The sequence below is a fragment of the Hesperophylax consimilis genome, chromosome 11 (assembly GCF_061612785.1).
Source record: "Hesperophylax consimilis isolate HC1 chromosome 11, BYU_Hcon_1.0, whole genome shotgun sequence".
NCBI lineage: Eukaryota > Metazoa > Arthropoda > Insecta > Trichoptera > Limnephilidae > Hesperophylax > Hesperophylax consimilis.
Window position 1 is genome coordinate 14,695,332 of NC_142846.1, and position 13,610 is coordinate 14,708,941.

Here is a 13,610-nt window from a genome sequence, read left to right on the forward strand (position 1 = left end):
TTCGTAACTCCTTAATTCAGTATTGGCCGGTGAGCCGTGCACGCTTGTTGTGTTTTTGACTGAGGAAATTTATTTACGGTGTAATAGTTTTACCGTGAAATTAACTTAGATAAGTTGATTAATCAATTTTGAACATTTTATAACCTTAATTTTAATTGTGAAGTCATGAATAGTGTTTTGTATCTGTAGTCTAAACTGACGTCTTCTGCACCGTGTGACGCTCTGCCGTAGCTCTCTTGTTTTATGTGCCTCTGCGGTTTCGTAAATACCTAATAGGTCCTTGTTCTGTGATTATCTCTTCTTCAAGGTCACCATCTCTTTGCAAGTGGATCTCCTCCTGATGCATATCCGGATCCGGTTCTTCACTGTCCTCTTCAAACAAACCCAAAATATTTACGGTGGAACGTGCGGCAATTCCATCTCGTCTCTCCTCAGACACAGTCCATTCTCTGTCAGGCATCTTCCGCGGGCACATGTCTTGGTATGCCATCTACTTCGATGTTGTTGACTGAAGTAAGTCCTGTCACCCTTCCATGCACGATGTGCATCTCCCATCTACTGGTTTAACCGCAAGAAGATCGCCCACTTAGAGCTCAGTCAATACTTCCTCTTCTATATTCACTTGCGCAGAAGGGTGTCACCACGAGTGTGAAGTGTGAACTATACTAGACAGCGCAATACCTCGATCATCCTGACTTTTTGCAGCCAAAGATTGTACCGAAACACTGCCTGCAGGGGATCGCTTCCACTTCTGGCTGCAGTTCTCTTTATTGTTTGATGATGTCGTTCAACTATACCGTTTCCAGCTGGTCGGTATGCCGCGCAAAATCTTTGACGAACATTCCATCTCTTACACTTATCTGTAACACTGTAGGAACAAAATGCAGTACCATTGTCCATGAGAACTACTTTGGGCGGGCCTCTTTCCCGAAACACTTCTTCCAAATGTCTGATAACACTGGTCAACACATTTTTTGTCCCTTTAACGAAAGTAGCCAAATCTGACAGGAAATTTCACGCTGATTTCAGATATGTGATTAGTTTTTTTATATCATGTCAGGTTTTTATGGGTTTTAAGTTTTACTAAAATGTGTATTAATTCATTTTTATTCGTGAGTTATCATTGATTTTTTGATTTTTGACCATCCATTCCATTTGGTCATGCTGCAAACATGAAAGAAAACTATGACAACATGAAGCTGCTGTTAACAAAAAATAAATTTGTAAAATACGAATGGAAAATATGTGGTGATCTAAAAATAATAGGGCTCCTACTAGGACTGCAAGCGGGATACACAAAGTATTGTTGTTTTCTGTGCGAGTGGGACAGCAGAGACAGGAAAGACCAAGGACTGGCCTACTAGAAAGCACCTTAAACCTGGCACGAAGAATGTTCAACATGCTCCCTTAGTAAAATCTAAAGATATCTTACTTACACCCTTACACGTTAAATTGGGTTTGATGAATTTTTTTCAAAAGGCTTCTCTAAGGATGGAAATGGCATGATTTACTTAAAGCAAAAGTTTCCTAAGGTCAGCGACGCAAAAATTAAAGAAGGAATATTTGTGGGACCACAAATAAGGGAGGTCTTGACTGATCCGAATTTTATAACAGTGTTGAGACCAGTCGAGCTAGCCGCTTGGTCAGCCTTCAAGAATGTTGTCGAGAACTTTATTGGAAGTCATTAAAGTGAAGACTATATCAGCATTGTGTCTGAAATGCTCATAGTCTATAAAAATATGGGATGTAACATGTCACTAAAAATACACTTCCTTCACTCTCATTTGAATTTTTTCCCCGAAAATATGGGAGATGTCAGTGACGAGCACGGCGAACGATTTTACCAGGACATTGCGGATATGGAAAAGTGATACCAAGGAAAGTGGAGTCCATCTATGATAGCAGACTATTGCTGGACCCTGCAGAGACTCTCAAAATACTCACAAGCGCAAATCAAAAAATTAAATTGAATTATGTAGTTTTGAAATTTTGTTAAGTAAGTACCCGTCATACTATGGAAGAATTATGTAAAAAAACTTAAATAATAAAAAAAACTGACCTATTAAAATTTTTTTTTGTTTCATATCGTGTTTATGGATACTAAATACATATAAAAAAAATAGCTATGCAAGGGACAGCACTTAAAAAAATAAATGTCGACCAGTGTAATCGAAGCTGCATTATCTGACTCGATTTCCCGCCACACGGCAAATCTACTTGGACCGCAATCGATAAATGTGAGTAAACATTTCCTACCGAAATGAGTAACATCAATTGCCAAGCGACTCCAGGTTGTCACAACATTAAGATTACCCGCTTCATGGGATGATGGTGGAGGGTCAATTGTCCTGCATTGTACGCAGGAACGCACGCATCTATCGACGTCCTTTCTTCTCGCCTCGGGATCGACCAGCCGGGCAAGATGAAGCGTTCACTTTACTCCAAAGCTGAGCATGAAGAGTTTCTACGCTTAAAGCACATGTTTGCTCACCAGTTCCACTTTCAAATCTCTCCCACCTATCTTCACACTCTGAGAAGTCTCTTTCACAACGTTTCCTGTCATGGCTACTCTTTGCCCGGGTCTTGCAAACCCTAGTAAGTGCATCAGTTTTATTTCTACAGGACAACAAGGGTGATCGACAATGTCAGATCAAATTCTTCTACAATCTCCTTCATCAACTCCAAGCGTCACTTAACAATCATCTCTGACACGACTACTCCCGGTCAGTGTAGATCTCATCCAGCACAAAACCGTCGCCGAATCTGTAATGATCTCCAGAGTTTGAAGATTTCACTTGAGAGTCAGATTTAATCCCTTAAGGAAGGAAAAGTACCAGCATTTACAAGACTTAAAACAGACATTAGAAAAGGATTACCACTCCTTAAACGATAACCTTCCGCATCATTAAAATGCATCTAAATAGACTGCCTCGACATACACATACATTTTTGTGTTTTATTTTGTAAATGTAAAATTCCTATCTCCCAAATTTTCCGCTAGGTTGTTCATAAAACTGTTCGCAGAAAAGTATGTATCTTTTGTAAAATGCGTATCTCCATTCTCGGTTTTTACGTAAACTTCCTAACTCCGATTTGAAATAGAAAGCCTTAACTTACAAAAGTTTAATGATTGAAAATAAATTTCCAAATATATTATATGTTCGAAACATAAATAAAAAGAATAAGCCGTCTTTAATTTTTTTTCACTACGAGGTTTTTTGTGCCTCCTGTAAAATTTTACATTTGGGAGTTACGCATTCTACGAATTAATGCGACGATATATAAAGTATACAATAGGTATTCCATCTAGAGCAATTACCAAATTAATGTCCGGTCAGAGGCTGAGTTGACATCGCTTTTGGGTTCCACCCAGGCGTAGTGTGTTCAATTCCTCGGCTAGCTAAGTCCTCCATCACAACACAAGCAACGTTTTCCGCTTACTATTGTCAGAATATACATTTTATTTATTCACACCCATGTGTTGTTAGAATGTACATTTTATTCATAGAATATACATATTTATGTATTTGCTCTCTCTCGGGAGCAGTATCAGATTCCTACCTGCTCCGGACAATTTGTGATCTTGTGCGGTATGTATTAACATTTAAAACAAAAGGACTGTTGGAATAGCAGTTTGGATCTAGATCCAAATAAATCATGCTAGCATAAGAACCTACACTCACTGCGCTGTGCTACGCATGTTGAACATTACAGAACAGATAAGGGAAAAGAAATACAACTCATTATGAAATTCTATTTATTGTCAAAAATTAGGATAAAGATGTGCCACTTTTAATAATAGTGGTGTTTAAATGTAGTTTACAAAAATTATCTTACACTTCTGATGAACTTAAAAAAAAAAAAAAAAAAAATACACGGGATAACACCACACATATTAGTGATTTTTATTAGTTCCGACCAAAGATATTAGAATATGAGGAGATATGCTGCGAGGTATGCCTGACCGTTGGCGGTTCCGGTCTATTGAGCGTGATTTTAATACGCCAAGAAATCGTCAATTTAGTTAAGTTCTTGTTGTCACAAAGAATTGTTCGTCCTCGTTTTATTCAAAATGCCGTCTTGTTCAGTGCAACTTTGTGAAAATGTGACAAGCCAAATGGAATATCATTTCACCGGCAAGTACAAAATTAAAATACGATATCAATATTTAAATGAATTTTCAAAGTTGTCATTGACGTAAGCTCCCGCACTCTGCCGTAGAATCTATCATGGCCGGTACAGCAAAGCTAGTGATGGCACGCGATTTCGTTGAAATACCGACTATCGATATTTCATCTCACTAACTTTTTTTTAAATGTATTATTTTTGTTTATAATTATTGCCGAGACGCTAATGGTGGTAGAAAAAAGGCAAATGTTTTTCTTTTCAAATACAAAATATTATTACCTATGATTGTTTTTACCCATGAACTTTGGTTGGAAAGATGGAACTTATGCATCTTTTATTTATTTATAATGTATTACAAAAAACATGGTAAGTAACACATTATTCCCAATGAGTTGAGATAAAACTCATTAACCGTCTCTCCCGACGTTAATAGTTCTTTCTTGTAGTAATTAAGTTGAAACAATGTGTTACTTAAATAATTTGTGCATATTAACAAGTATGCTGAGTAAGGAAACTGTAGCCCATTCAGCCTTACAACATATCCCAATGAGGATGCCAGAGTCTCACTGACTTGTTCTGTATTCCATGAAAAAAATGTGATTATTAATTTATGTTAGGTAAATTTATCTCAGTTTTTTATCTTAAATAATTTCAGATTTCCAAAGGAAGAAAATATCAAAGAAAAATGGATTGATGCAACGGGGAGAAAGGCATAGCGGTTTCCTACTTGCCATAGCATCATTTGCTCGTCTCACTTTGGCCAAAATGATTTTAATCCAGCAACAAAAAATCGGAGACTATTTGCACGGGCTGTTCCTACATTTAACTAACACTCATGTATGCGATTTGGTGCGTTTTCTATTTATTTTTTATAAAGCATATTTCTAGAAATTTATTTGTTATTTATTAGTTATTTGTTCTCTCAAGTGAACTCACAACCTCTACTTCAATCACTACAGTGAACCCACGACAAAATTGTAAACATTTCAATCTACCCAATGTAAAAAAACCAAAGAGTAAATTAAAAAATAAAGACCTTAACATGGGTAGAGCACCCAGTTATGCACAAAATATTGTAAAATTATTGATTGTGAAACAATGTGGTAGATACGTTCAGTACAGCCCTGGTACCTCCCCACCACCTTCAGCCTCACAATATACCCTAGGATCTGTTATGCCATATTCTCACTGGCTCCAGATGATTGGGAGCAGATAGGATTCTCATTCGTTGCTCAAATACAGAATAAATTAAAATAAGTAAACAATGAAAAATCTCATTTTATAAAAACACACATTACGTGTGTTATTGTGATTAACATTATTGGACAAAACTAAAAAATAGAAATTTTGCTATCTAATTGTAGGTATGAGATAATCGACATGGGTTGTCACACCAAACAAGTCCAGATCACACTTATTCCTTATCATCTGTTCTGATAATAAGAACTTTTTATGAAATGAAAGTTAAACTTGAATAATTTGATTGAAATATCAATATGTGTGTTGCATTCCCTATTCGTATATATGTTTATATTTGTATGTTTTGCTAATCGCGAAAGTCGTCGGAACGTCTATGCACGGGAATCTGGGGTAGTATTAGTGCCAACGAAAATGATACGTTTCATGTGTTGACACTTTACCGTAAGCGAAGGCGTGCAGTAGTATTGGTTAACAAAAACTTTTCGACAGCATATCTCCTCATACTCTAATATATTTGGTTTCGAAATTTAAAAAGCCTTGTTGATTTCAAAACTCCTATAGCAACAAAGTGTAGTTACACCACTTTTCTAATATTATCCTTCAAAAATAATGTATAGCCCGGGACAAATAATTTTACTGCTGCAAAGCTAAATACAGGTAGGACAGAAATGTTTTGAACATTTGATTATAACGAACAGATACTGGCAGGCACTGTTTTTTCAAAAAGCATGTTTTTACCTGTCACAGGTGAAATATATATAATACAGGTATATAAAAACACATGCATATTCAAAGGCAACGTTGTGTCAAAATTTCAAAGCAATCGGTAAAGAACTTTTGGAGATTTAAGATTTTGAACAAACAAAGATTTAAATTTACATTTATATATTTATAGATAGATGATTTGGGTGATTTGTGTGGCGATCACAATATTAAAATGCTTGAAACAAAAACAATATACAATAATGATTGATTCATAAACACTATATACAAAAAGTACTGATTATAAAAAGATTAGTAAATAGTTGGGAATTAACAGTCTCAAAGATTCAATAGGATATTACCAATACGAGTACTTTTATAAACATTTTAATAATATCTGTCATTTGGATTCATACCTAGAGGGTAAATAAAACTAAATGCTTTGTACTTTATAGCTCATAGCTGCAACTTTTCAAAACAATAACAGAATACAAAGAATAATGGAAGAATTATTTAAAGTAATTAAATAAATATTACCTACACTACAAAATGCACTCATATGTAAAAGTCTTCATATTTACAAATATTTTATTTAACTTTTTTCATTATCAGAAAGGATTGCGGAAATACTGCTGTGTAAAGTATGAAAAATGTTGAGTTAACACTAAATTATAATTATATTTACACAATAATGTACTTAATTTGTGATGGAATAAGGAGAAAATCAGGATTTCTCAGTATGTAATACTGACTAATAATATTACTAAATGCTTAGCTGTTTTCAGTAAAGGGCAACATAACAATATAGATTTATAAAAAACCAGACCATTGACTGATTATTTGAATTTGGTAGATAAAAGAAGTAGTTTTTTAAGTCTTTATGATTACCAATACAGAATTCACAAAAGCTAAAATATTATGTGCTATCTGCATTTAAATCTAACATAACTTTCAGATAAAACTACTGACAAGAAAATAATATCAATATTATAATAAACATAATAATTATTTACAAAAGATTCAACAAAATGAGAATTGAATTCAAAATCATTATTAACTGGATTTTTATGATTTTCCAGAACAAAATGTTTAAGGTTGATATTTTTTATGGAAAAGTTTCAGATTAAAAAACTAATCGCTTTCCATTCATTTAGAAAGACAGAATTTGAAAATTAAATCATAAAAAAATACCTTAAACTTTTGGAAATCAGCAAAATAAGTCTGGGAAAGTAATTACTCGACTAGCATGGTACAAGCTTTAATTGTTTGCTCAAACATTTAAACAACATAATTATGTGACAGTAGACAGTAGTAAGGTTGTGTTTTCAAACAATGCCATCAAAACAACAGTTCTATCATTAAGCGGCAATAAAAAATAATTGATTTGTTATGCTTGATTCACTACTATTCCTCAAAAGCAATTTATAAATAAATAAAAAAAGTGAAATAATGTTTTTATCATTTCACATGATCTTAAAACAGACCAAAATAATGTTGCTAACTCAAAATTGCAGAGATGACAAAATGTTAATTTTTGCTTCAGTGGGAATTTCCAGGATCATTGTTCAAACAATCCCAACACAGCAAAAGAAAATATAAAAGTAAGATATGTACATCTTCGTACTTCAGTAATATTATAATGTATATCTATTCTACGTAAATGCTTCATAATAATTGACTAAATTTCCAAAATGGTGGAAATCATGAAAATGTTGTGCAGCAAATTATCATACACAACTACTTTTGTGATGAAAAGAAATAAAAATAATAAATAACAATCATTTGAAATTTCTGTATAAAACAAACATAAAAATAAAGGTTAGATTGATTTTTGTTATTATCACTTATCACTGAAAAAAAAAAATGTGATGACAATAAGAAATTCAAAATAACAGCCCACTGTTACAAGTTTTATAAACTTGGCCACTATAACCACAAACTAAAGTACAACAAGTCATGTGATTGTTCTCAGCATGGTTTTGTTACCTACACTTGAATCAAGACGATCCGCCGTTGCGAAACCGTTTATAGAATTTAATAGTCTTCTCTGTTCACTACGCGATGGACTAGTTATCCTGTCTTCGTCGCTTGTGTGACTAGTCCCGCTATTTGTTCGCGAAACGCTGTTTTTCAAAATGCCGTTGGGTACAAATGTTTGTAGGGAAGCCGGTCGAGGTCCACTATCGTCACCGCATTGGCCGGATAACCTCAAACTATTGCGGTAAACAACATCGTTCAGATCTGATTCTAACACTCGAACTTTGAACCCGCTGGGATAGTGAACTTGAGCTGTAGAAGAACTTGGAATGAAGTTGACGGATCTCCCGTTTTCTGGATTTCGACTTCGACTCGTAGAATTACTCCGATTTAAAGAGCGTCGATTAATTGAATGCCTATTATCCATTGTGTTGAAAGACTGTCTGCGTTGAATGCTTCCTCTCAAAGAATTTGTTTGAGGAATATCACTGTTGAACATTTTTCTGGAAGCATTGCTTCGTATACTAGATCTGGGGACTTCGTATCCGTCGACACAGACGGGAAGAGACTCTCCGTGGTAAATTAATTCTAAGTATTTGCTAGCTCCGTCTGGGCCAACTTCCTGGCTTTGTGACGTTTCTGAAGATATCTGAGTAGATTCGTTGACGAAGTCAGAATCTCCTGGAATAAGATATGAAAATTAGAGTTGACAAGAATATAAAAACTAAATATTTGTTAATACATAATGATTCCATTTTATTTTATATTATAAAGCATGCAATGAATAATTAGTTACCTGAGAAATTGTTTTGATTTTCATCCATAAAATAAGCTCGGTTATTCACCCCTGCAAAAGCAACACAATCTCAGTAACATGCTGGGTTAAGCGTACATGCGTAAACTTCTTATGACAGCCTTGAAAAAATTATATTTTTAAATGTGTTTAAAATCACTGGAACAATGATGATGATGAACACGGTGATGTGATTTTAGGTATTGTCAACTTAGCTACCAACATTTGACTGTTACTGCAAAGGTCCCTAATGTTGGGTGTTAAATACACTGATTCCTTCGATTCCAATAGACAAATGACCTGCTTCTGCTTTAATTGTATCAGAAGAACAAAAAGTTTTTTAAAATTTAATGATTAAGTCCAGAAGCACACAAGCAACTTTAGTAAGATGTATTTAAACATATGGACGCCGGAAAGGCAAGACAAAAGATTTAATCAAAATTGTCGTTTACGTCCTTTTGCCTTTTCGGTGTCGATATTGTCTACAGAGTGAAATATTAATGCTGTCCGAATTTCAATTGAAGGATTTTATTTTTAAATAGTAGCAAAGTAAGAAAGCAGTGCATGCCAAAATGCGCAAGATTAGGTGCAATAAAGTTAGCAGCCCAACAAAATGTTAAAGTATTTACCATCAGCCACAACGGTGATGTACTGCGGTTCATCATTGATGCTAATAGTCAGCACCGTGTCTCCATTCAAACTGGCCATCAGGTGCTGCAGAACCTCCAGGCAGTGTTTGAAGGTCGGCCGGTGGTCGGGGTTATAGCTCCAGCACTTTTGCATCAGGTCAAAGCTGGAATACAACATTTTATTAATTTATGTTTGTTTTTAATTCACTGCAGGAAACTCTATTAACCGCTTGAATGCCAGAGAATCCCCAGCGGATATTTTAGAAGCAAAACATATTTATTTTAAGCGCTTTGCAGATTCCATGTCAGACGTCATATTTCTGTCCTTATTTACAGGAAAGCCTCATTTGACTTATATTTATTATGAAAGAACACTTATTTAGCTGGAAAATGCAACAAAAAGCAAGTATTATATTAGTATTTTATTATTTCTTCATTATATTATATTTTTATTGTGAAGAATGATTATTTTACTCGAAAATTTAACAAAAAGCAAAAATATATCTTCATGTTTTTATATTTATAAATATATAAACACATTTTCTATCTTGTAAGATGGTAAAATTTAAAAATACATTATGTATTACGAAAATAGTGGCAGCTGGCGCATGGCAGCGGCTACGCATTTTAGCTTGGCATTCCACGGGTTACTGAAGGACTGAACGTAGTTGGCACTAACAAAAAATTGTCCAAAGAAGACTAGCTAGCAGTCCACAATAGAGTGCTGATATCAACTCTGATGTGTGGCAGTGAGGGATAGAACTGGCAGAGGAAGGGTGAAAGTAAACTAAATGGTGTAGAAATGAGATTTATGAGGCATATATGTAGTAAAACCGAGTTACAAAAGTGGAGATCTGGAAATAATACAAGGCTAATATGTAAGTGTAATGGTTAAGATTAAGGAAGGGTTGCTTAGGCTTAACTCACGCCAATGACATTGACTAAATTGCCGGGCTTCCTTTTGAGGGTACCTTGGGTAAGGAGCTGCAAATGACTGGTTGGGCCAGTCGCTTCCCTTTGGTCTTGAAGTGTAGTGTCTACACATGTTCATAGGGGTAATTATTCTCCTCTCTAAACAGGAATGCTTTTTATATGTCACAGGGCTGAGAATTAATAGTAAAGTCCCACAGTTACGTCAGCCTTGTAAAAGCTACACGACAAGGTGTGAGAAAACTTTGGAACAGATAAACATTTATTTCTATTTCAATTTTATTTATTAATTTTATTTTAGTAATTTGTACATTAAAGTTTACAAATGACTAATTAATTTTTACATTTTAATATTCTATGTTTTTTCTTGTTTTATGTGGCTTCTGCACAACATCTTGAATTTTTCAATTGGGGCAGTGTTTAGGTTTTCCGGCAGCGCGTTATAGTATTTCATCCCTTTATAGAATATACTGTTCTGTGTATTCGCCTTGTCCTTTTTGGTAGCCTGATTTCATTGCACGTCCTAGTTATATGTTTGTGTATGTCCTTGTTGTATAGAATTTTATTTGAAAAATATTTCGGTAGCAGGTTGTTTACTATTTTGTGTACAAATATCATCGTGTTCAAGGTCAACATCTATTTCACCGTTAGCCAATTTAGTTCGTTTAACATTTTATTTACTTTTGAATATCTATTTCGTCTGAGTATTATTCTCATTGCCCTATTTTGGAGAAATAATAATATTTTAGTTATGTGCTTCTGAAGAAAGAAGGTTATATGATGCAGAAGTGAATGGTAAAAGACGTTGCGACCCCTGCGGAGAAATGGTGTGATGGTTAGTTAGTTAGTGAGTCAGTTTAAAAGAGATAAAACCACTCACAGTTCTTGGGGACAGTTGAGCGGGCGCAGTAGCGTTCCGCCGCCCTGAACGTAGCGCATGACTGCGTGGTTGGAGAGCGCGGCGTAGGGTTGCATGCCGAGCGCGCACACCTCCCAGCACAGCACGGCCCATGCCCACACGTCGCTGGCGCGGCTGAACACCCCGTCCGTCAGGCATTCCACGGCCATCCAGCGGACGGGGAGCAACCCTGAAATGTTAATACAGTTTAAATATTGTGATAGTATAATGTATTTAGTGTTGCGGGCATCTAATCTTGCTAAAAAACCCCTTATACAGGGTGGCGCAAAACTACCGTTGTTGGTTTGAATGTTTAATAACTTTTTAAATTTATTTATATTTTGATATAACAAATAGAGTGTTGCCACGAGAAAGTATAAGTGAGAAAAAGGTCAAATATAGGGAATGAATGAGTGCATATGTAAATAAAAGGGCAAGAGAGCAAGCTCTCTCTCATAACGGATTGATAACTAGGCATAGATGGAAACAACATTTCAAGCAATGTTCAACTGCACAGAATTTAGTTACAAGAAGGCTATAACAACAGGCCTCATAAATAAATATTAATGTTAGCTTTTATTATTCTTTTGCAAATTTTTACTTTAATAATGTTCCACTAAATTATTATGTATATCACATGGTTATAAAAGCCCATATGGGCGTATAATATAAATAAATATAGGTACACTACATAAATTTGATAAACACTAATTACCTTCTCCCTCCTTCCGATAATAATCATTCTTGTAGATGTCCCTGGTCAGTCCGAAGTCTCCGATTTTTACTATCCTACCAGTGGAGTGGTGTGACACGAGGCAGTTGCGGCAGGCGAGATCTCGGTGAACAAAGTGCATCTCCTCCAGGTAACAGCAGCCGGAAGTCACGTCCAGGCACATGGAGAGGAGGTCGCCAAGGGTCAGCGAATCGTTTGTGTACTGGTGATGAATTAAATTGGTTAGTGATGATAAACGTGGTAAACATTAATAACATATATTACTTAAAGTTTTTTTAAGTTAATGTCTTACACATCTGACGTAACAAATGAATTACGTAGTGGCCACGGTCATGCAGCTGTCAACTGTCAAGGTGACAGAACTCGTACGAAGAAACAATATTCCATGCTCTCTCCCTCACGCCCCCCTATAGCTTTCGTGTGAGACTAGAACACAGTACCATATAGGCCACGCCCAAAAACTGCATTCATAGTATAGTGTCGTGTGAGGCTAGCAATACAGTTGACAGTTGAAGGTGCTTGATTTATTGAAGATTAAAAGCTCAAACCAAGGCAGTTGTGTCATACTTCAGTTTTCATAAAAGTCATTCCTAATTTTCTAATGAAAATTCAAAATCTGTCAAACGGTGCAACAAAACTCTCAAAAGGTGAACTCTGGAATCGTGAAAATTAGTCAAAGAAGCTATTCCACGTCATAGGATCTAAATTCCACCATGAGCTATGGAGGTTTGAAACATCCATTTAACTGCTAAAATATAAAACAAGATGCTACACACTCTATATTTTGCAATTATGTATTCAGTATTTCGAAAAAAAGAGTGTTGAAACTATAATTTAGAGTTTCAGTAATGTAATTACCTATTAATTTGACTTGGGTATATTATAGAAACAAACAGTACATGGTTTACAGAGATGAAACAATATACAGGAATAAGATACTTCATGTTGGATACCTATGATATGTTTCCGTGTAATGTCTGCTAAGTGGTATGTTTATTCCTTCATTTATTACCATGTGACGTGTGTAGTATATAGATGTGATTGTGTGTAATGTATGTGTGAGTGTTTGTGTGTGTCTGTATGTATGCGTATTGAACAGTTTAAATTATTGAAAGATGCTACGTTTGAATTTGGGCAGTGAATCCGAAAAAATGTCAATGTTTGGAGTTTTGACAAATATTATTTAGAGTATGACAACCTTGGTTAATTGTCGAATTAGATGCTGCACTTGTTTTATAATTATGCGTTTTGAGTAGCACTGTATGTAATAATAACAATATTAGTTTTCTCACCAGCAGAGGTCTCCGTGTGCGCAGGTACCCCAGCAGATCCCCTGCCTCCATCAGCTCCATGATGATGAAATGGGGGTCGTTGTCCAGACACACTCCCAGCAGGCTGAGGATGTGTTTGTGCCGGAAGTTGGACATGAGCTGGGCCTCCTGCAGGAACTCGGATTTCTCCTGGTCGGTGGCGCCCTTGCGGAGTGTCTGGAAACAAAGAAAGGTGATGGATTATTGTTTATTCCATTAATATCATATACAGACATATCATTGAACATAATACTCTGGCAATACTGACTGGTCAATTAGACAGTATAAATTGTATTAGAATAGGTAGAAC

General features: G+C 35.5%; 1 protein-coding gene across 1 annotated transcript in view; it reads right to left on the reverse strand.

Annotated features, from left to right (window-relative positions):
• Positions 1 to 7,862: 7,862 nt before the first annotated feature.
• The window catches only part of LOC149419842 (proto-oncogene tyrosine-protein kinase ROS-like), a 43,627-nt gene continuing 37,879 nt past the window's right edge, over positions 7,863 to 13,610 (reverse strand). Inside the window, exons 30-34 of the mRNA XM_089637552.1 lie at positions 13,283 to 13,477; positions 11,973 to 12,192; positions 11,240 to 11,447; positions 9,430 to 9,593; positions 7,863 to 8,688 (exon numbers count right to left, since the gene is read on the reverse strand). Of these exons, the coding sequence (XP_089493678.1) occupies positions 7,985 to 8,688; positions 9,430 to 9,593; positions 11,240 to 11,447; positions 11,973 to 12,192; positions 13,283 to 13,477 (1,491 nt within the window). The 3' untranslated portion in view covers positions 7,863 to 7,984. The remainder of the gene's footprint in view (positions 8,689 to 9,429; positions 9,594 to 11,239; positions 11,448 to 11,972; positions 12,193 to 13,282; positions 13,478 to 13,610) is intronic.